Source organism: Vigna umbellata, chromosome 5 (genome assembly GCF_029865625.1).
Source record: "Vigna umbellata cultivar VRB3 chromosome 5, Vumbellata_1.0, whole genome shotgun sequence".
Lineage (NCBI taxonomy): Eukaryota > Viridiplantae > Streptophyta > Magnoliopsida > Fabales > Fabaceae > Vigna > Vigna umbellata.
Window position 1 is genome coordinate 59580553 of NC_142169.1, and position 6901 is coordinate 59587453.

The window sequence follows — 6901 nt, forward strand, 5'->3', positions numbered from 1 at the left end:
AACCTTCCTAATAGTTGTAGGTTATAGAGAAAAAAATTGCTAGGAGTTGCACAATTATTACGTCGAATAAACATGGTGTTATTTAAATTAGTTTTTCTATTGCGATAAAAATTATAATATATAAACTAAATAAAATCATCCTTGACTAAAATAAAAAGAATGAACCAAGATATTTATTTGGTGTAAGAAATTGAATATTAAATGTTAAGGATTGAACTTATGACACAATTGTTATTTTGGAATTTATTAAGCCTACACAAAAGATGCCACCACAATGTAGATGTGTTGTGGAAGTTAAATTAATAATTTAGAATATATAGCTTAGTGTTTTTATATGTAATAAAAATTATGATTTGATATTAAAAACTATAGCGGAAAATTGGTTACACCAGTGATTAAGGTTGGGCTTGGATGATAGGTGAAAATGTACAGAAATGTTTGTTGATAAATTAATTGCGCACGCATTCCACATGGATCCGCTTCACTGGACTCAGACACATATAGGAAGACAAAACGACACGGATTACTCAGAACCCTTGGGGAAGAAGAAGAAGAAGAAAAAGCAATGAAGTGAGAGAGAAACTTTTGGTTTGTGAAATCGCAATTCATAGCATAACCGAAGAGAAATGGAGGTCAGAGCCAGAGCACCGGGGAAGATTATATTGACCGGGGAACATGCTGTGGTTCATGGATCCACCGCAGTTGCTACTTCCATTGATTTATACACCTACGTTTTTGTCCACTTCTCCACTCCTTCCGGTATTTTACTCTCTCTCTCTCGTTGATTTCATTCTGTTGTTCTTTCAATATCCGCCTCGCGATCGCAGATATGTGTTATTATTGTTATTATTTGGTTGAAACTTGCGAAATTTGTCATGATCGGTAATGGCGTGTTTGAGAGACGCTGTTTTAGTTATGGTTGAGATTCTGATTCGGTTAGGATTTGTGGATTGTGTGATAGACGACGGGGATTTGTTGACACTGCAGCTGAAGGACACGGCTTTGGAGTTCTCGTGGCCTATTAGTAGAATAAAAGCGGCGTTTCTAGAATCCGTGTTATCTTGTACTCCTACTTCCTGCTCCGTTGAGGTTGCCAAGATCATTGCCGCACTCGTTGAAGAGCTGGACATTCCAGAGGCCAAAATTGGAATTGCCTCTGGAGTTTCCGCGTTTCTCTGGCTGTACTCTTCTATTCAAGGGTCTGAACCAACTCTAAAATTCTTGTTGTGTGAGTGTGAATGTGTTTTTGTTTTATTTGTGTAGGTTTGATTGTGTTTTGCTCTTTGTGTAGATTTAAGCCTGCTACTGTGGTTGTCAATTCTGAACTTCCTCTCGGTTCAGGATTGGGTTCCTCGGCCGCGTTTTGTGTGGCTCTCGCGTCGGCCTTGTTGGCTTATACTGATTCTGTTTCTCTGGATTTGAGTCATCAAGGATGGCTCTCCTTTACGGAGAAGGATCTTGAGTTGGTAAATAAGTGGGCCTTTGAAGGGGAGAAGATCATTCATGGAAAGCCATCTGGAATTGACAACACAGTAAGCTCGTATGGTATGCCTCAGCGATTTTGCTACTAAGTTTCATTAACTTTTATTGATTACTGTTTGGAACTTGTCTTTTTGTGCATTTATTCTAGTTACTGATGATTAGAGTTTGAATATTTTGTATTAATAGGCTGAAAAGGAACATAACCTTTGTATAATAGGAGTTTGGAGAGGATGAATGAAATGTTTTCGGTTGTTAAGAAGGGATGTGGGAACTAGCCGTGTACGTGTTTCTCTTTTACTTGTTCTGTTAATAGTCTCACCAGAACTAATTTTAATTAATGTGGACCGGAAGGCATAACTTAAGGTCATGCATGGCACACTGATTTGTGCCAGTGAATTGAGAAATATACAAGTCTATGATGGGAGATATATCATGTATAAATTGTGATTTGTTTGGAGTGTTTAATTATCATATACTGTGTTTACAAATGTAAGTTACTGCCATTGAATCTACAACTCACTGGATAGTTACCATTATCAGGTAACATTATCAGCTTCAAGTCAGGTAACATAACGCGAACAAAGTCAACTTTGACACTTAAAATGCTCATCACGAATACAAAAGTTGGGAGAAACACAAAAGCATTGGTTGCTGGTGTTGGAGAGAGGATGCTAAGGCATCCTGAAATAATGGCTTTCGTGTTTAGTGCTGTTGATTCTATTAGCAAGGAGCTGACTTCCATTCTCAAGTCACCCACACCTGATGAGCTCTCTCTAACTGAGAAGGAAGAGAAGATAGAAGAACTAATGGAAATGAATCAAGGTCTGCTCCAGTCTATGGGGGTCAGTCATGCCACTATAGAAACTGTTCTGAGAACAACATTGAAATATAAGCTAGCTTCCAAATTGACTGGAGCTGGTGGTGGGGGCTGTGTTTTGACGCTGCTTCCAACATGTATCCTCTTCAATTATTGTTCTTTTCCTTGTGCTTCTAATGCTTTCCATTACTCTCTAGTTTTCTTTTTCTTTTTTATTTTCTTGTCTGCAGTTAGTTAATAACCTATGTTTGCTTTATTATTCTATTAATCGCTTTGGTTTAGAAAAGAGGAGGGAAAGGGAAGGACTCCTTGTTTAGTTTGAGTGGACTTGACAGAAAATAAAATAATACACTATCATACTCTTATCATATACTAATGAAACCATTAAGTTCAAGTATTCAAACTAATGATAATTTAACCAGACAATTTTACAAACTTCAAGCGTTTTCCCTCACCTTCAAATCCTTAAATATTGGAGGAGAGACAAAATTAACAGGGAGGGGCTCTTTTTACCCGTAAATACTGCCGGCAGGATTGTCCTGGATGTTCTGCTATTTATGTGCTGCCTTGTTAGATAAGCACGAGGTTTGTATATATACACTCATAAGGCGTTTATTAAACCCTAGACATGCCCTTTTTTGGATTAACTTTTTAACACAGGAGTTTTCCAGTTGAGATAAGTTTAAGGTAGCCCATAAATTTGAATTAGGGGCATATGAAGTAATTGGGTCAGAAAATTGGGAGAGGTTAAATGAGGAACCTTCTTAGAAAGTTAAGGACTGCAAGTACTTGTTCAGAAATTTATGCCCAAGTGCATATGTGCTGGTTGAAAGTTAAATGAGGCAACTTCTTGATTTATTTTGTTCTTCTTCTCTAAGTGTTTGTTATGATATATGGACTTGACTACATAAGCATGGCTAGAAAACCTGGAAGTGACAGTAAAGACGTGTTTCTTTAGAGGAAAGTCTTTGCATTTATCTATTTTTTCTATATGACTTTCATTTACTCCAAGTAATGTCATTCCACTTCATACATCACAGTTTTCTTTCTCTAGATATTGTTTGGGCGATTAAAACTTAATTTTCTGGTGGTGGACGATTTATTGTCTTCATAAGAATAGAAACCAAAGTCGTTTCCTTAATCCTTGTTGCCCATCATGATTTCTTAGCTTGTAAGTATAATATATTTTTTAATCTCAATTTCTTGTATCGCTTCCTTGACATACTTTAATCAGTACTATCAGGCACTATTGTAGACAAAGTAATTGCTGAACTGGAGTCATGCGGATTCCAGTGTTTCATTGCTGGAATTGGCGGGGGAGGTGTTGAAGTTAACTTTGCGATGTCATCTTGATTTTCTATTTTTATTTTTCCAGGTATTTGATATCGACAAGTATCAGATCCTCACATAAACAGCATAAATAAATATGCTTCCTTTTTTACATCTAGCGTGTCAATCTGTAACTTTTTCTCTGTTGTTGAATTAATTTAAACAGTTTCTTATTCAATCCTGAATGGAATTGGCGGATATAAATTCGCGTATTTGATTAAGAACATGGTAGTCAGCGGGATCGTGGAGTGACGTATCGTATCCAAGGTCCGTCTCTTTCACACGCACACGCTTTAAGTGATCTTACTGATGTGGTTTAAAAATTGTATGAAAACGTTTTAGTGTCATAAGGCTGACTCAGATACTAATTACCTGGACTGCTTCGAGAATATTGCCGGATGAACTGAAAACAGAACAGTACGTACAAATTACCCCTTTTTCGTACTAAGTAGCCAAGCCATTTTTGTGTCTGGATATTGAATCCAGTTATATTGCTAGACTCGTGAGAGATGAATCGGATCCATTTTCTTGACCCTTAATAAAAATAGTACATCCTTTACATAAAAGGAGTTGAAAATATGGAAATGAATGAGGATACTTTCTTAATTACAGAAGTGTTCTTTTCTTCCTGCGTTCCCATAACTAGTAAGTGTTTCCTCAATTTTTAAAATGATTATTTTACTCTTCGTAGAAGTTACTTACGTTACATCTATAGGATGTGTAAAGTATAAAAATACTCTTACTGTAGTTATGAGGATAAATATATTGAATTTTCATGATTTTACATTGCCTAGTTCACTTGATTTATTTTCTTGGATGAATAAGCCAATTGAGAGTTTCACGTGATAGGAAGTTTCATAAACACACTTTTATTATTCATAATCACGCTTAATTTTGTTCAGTAAAATAATTACGAACAGAATTTTGACAAAATGGCAGTTGGTGGCTAAGACAATCATTACGGAGAAATTGAGCTCTACAATGACCACATCTGTCCACATTACAATAGATAGTCTTACACTCAATTTCAAGTAGCATTTTTATTAGTTTTACACTATATGTTTCATAGCAAAACATGGCTTACTTTCAACTACAATCTTCATCCAAACATGTAAATTCTTCCCTTCACATTAACTCCCCAGAGATTGTCAATGTAACGTACACCAACCTCTATTAATGAGAATCAATTATCTTTGGAAAAACTCATCAAGCATTCACAATGGTTCCACCTGAAAGAAAAAAGCCAAAAAAAAAGTAAGTCAAATACGGAACAATAAGTGCCTGTAGTTAAAATAGTATTAGTGTGTTTATGACCATTGGGGTGGAGAACTTGGCCAGTTATGTAAGAGGAGCATTGGTTGCTAGCAAGAAAGACATAAGATGGAGCAACTTCAATAGGTTGGCCTGCTCTTTTCATTGGTGTTTCTGAACCAAATTCAACAATTTCTTCCACCTTCATAGTTGCTACTACTAATGGAGTCCAAATCGGTCCAGGTGCAACCCCATTCACTCTTATTCCCTTACTCACAAGCTGAAGTGCTAAGGCCCTCGTAAACGCCACAATGGCTCCCTTTGTGGACGTGTAATCCACCAGCGTTGCATGTCCCCTGTATGCATTCACTGATGTTGTGTTGATAATGCTGCTTCCTTCCTTCATGTGCTTCACAGCATGCCTATAAAATGAATGTCATAGGTTACATGTAATCTATTTTAGTTTCAATCACTGCTTTAATAGTTAACGAAATAGATAAAATAGATCATGTTGTGAAGATCAATGTCGGAAAAAATGTTAGGTTTGGTTATCTATTTACTTGGTCATGAAGAAATGAGAAAATATATTAGTTCGAAACACTCTCTCGAGTCTAGTTTCATCGATCTCTTCCAATGATTCACTCTCATATTGCTCGGCTGCATTGTTGACCAAAATGTCAATGCGACCATAAGCATCTACCACCTCATCCACCACTCTTTTGCAGTTGACTTCATAACCCACATCCACAGCTATAGCCATTGGATCTTTGGCATCTGCAGTCTTAGCTTTTCTGATAATTTCAAGTGTGTCTTTGGCATCTATGTCTTCCTGTTCCTTCACATAGGTGAAGATAACAGTAGCACCCTCCAACGAAAACAAGTTACATACGGCTCTGCCAATTCCAGAGTCACCTCCAGTTACTACAGCTACCTTCCCCTGAAAATATATATAACCGATTAAGCAGAAGGAGATAGAAAAAAGTACTTTCAGATAAATAAATCACTGCATATTATGATATATATATATGCCTTCATACTTGAAGTTTATTTGATGGTCTGTAATCTGGACTGCTATATTGGGGTGGTGGATTCATCAGATACTCTTTGCCAGGTTGTGTGTCTTGCTTCTGAGGGGGGAAGTTCTGTTTACCAGAAGCCATTCTCTCTCGTAAAAGAGCTTCAATTTTGAGAATCTAAAAGATGGTCGAAAACTGTGTGGTGTAGTCCTTAGGTGAAAGGATGCTTTATAACGTTGTCCTTGTTGAAGAAAGTGTTAGGAACGTAGGGTACGTTTGTGATTATGGAATGCAAATTGATGGATACACATACTAATACACATGTTTTGTCTAGTGATTTATTCAGAATTAGCAAGAAGGAGGCGCTCATGTGTTGTGTTGATAAGTTGCATAAAAAGAGAATAAAAAAATAATATTTATTGAGAATAAAAACAATTAGATGCCAAAGTACCATTCTTCACTATAATTGTAGAAGTGGCACTCGGTGGGATTAGCTTGTGGTGTTAGACACGTTTTTTATTTGGTTATCCTTCCAATGTTAAAGTGGTTTCCTTCAGGACACGTTTTTTTTTCCTTAACTAATTTTGTGACAACTGTCGGGGCATCTTTATTTGGAGAAAACGTATTCTTGAAGGTGCCGTCTAATTAATATGATCGGCTACAACTAACTTCTACAATACAATTTTCGGAAGTGTAAAACCTATTCATTACAGTCCTAATAAAAAACATACTAGGTAAAAAATATCAATTATCATTCCCATACTCCTATCTTATACTTACATGTGTATAAAATTTTATTCTCATATCTATCAAACATCGAATACATTTTTCTGTAAGTTATTTTATTTTTTTAAACATTAATTAAATAATTTATAAAAATAAAAACTATAATAAAATAAACATGATACAAATAATAATTAACAATTAAATAAAAAAATAGGATAAAAATATAGAGAAGAGGAAAAATTATACCTATTCTAAAAATAAATTATAAAATTAAAGACAA

The 6901-nt window shown here is 35.8% G+C and overlaps 2 protein-coding genes across 4 annotated transcripts; one reads left to right on the forward strand and one right to left on the reverse strand.

The window, feature by feature from the left end:
* Nucleotides 1-468: 468 nt before the first annotated feature.
* On the forward strand, nucleotides 469-4059 carry MK (mevalonate kinase). Of its 3 annotated transcripts, XM_047311056.2 has the most exons (6): nucleotides 469-759; nucleotides 962-1199; nucleotides 1292-1545; nucleotides 2023-2436; nucleotides 3534-3674; nucleotides 3795-4059. In XM_047311056.2, the coding sequence occupies exons 1-5, from the start codon at nucleotides 627-629 to the stop codon at nucleotides 3650-3652; spliced, it is 1158 nt and encodes a 385-aa protein (XP_047167012.1). In that variant the 5' UTR covers nucleotides 469-626; the 3' UTR covers nucleotides 3653-3674; nucleotides 3795-4059. The 3 variants fall into 3 exon arrangements, with proteins under 3 accessions (XP_047167012.1, XP_047167011.1, XP_087972346.1); XM_047311055.2 differs by lacking the exon at nucleotides 3795-4059 and having other exon boundaries at nucleotides 3534-3740; XM_088116220.1 differs by lacking the exon at nucleotides 3795-4059 and having other exon boundaries at nucleotides 473-759; nucleotides 988-1199; nucleotides 3534-3740.
* A 412-nt stretch (nucleotides 4060-4471) lies between these two features.
* LOC124836006 (NADPH-dependent aldehyde reductase 1, chloroplastic-like) lies at nucleotides 4472-6204 on the reverse strand. Its single transcript, XM_047311057.2, has 4 exons — nucleotides 5917-6204; nucleotides 5440-5816; nucleotides 4943-5301; nucleotides 4472-4857 (listed from the first exon to the last, which is right to left on the reverse strand). The coding sequence occupies exons 1-4, from the start codon at nucleotides 6037-6039 to the stop codon at nucleotides 4835-4837; spliced, it is 882 nt and encodes a 293-aa protein (XP_047167013.1). The 5' UTR covers nucleotides 6040-6204; the 3' UTR covers nucleotides 4472-4834.
* Nucleotides 6205-6901: the final 697 nt, after the last annotated feature.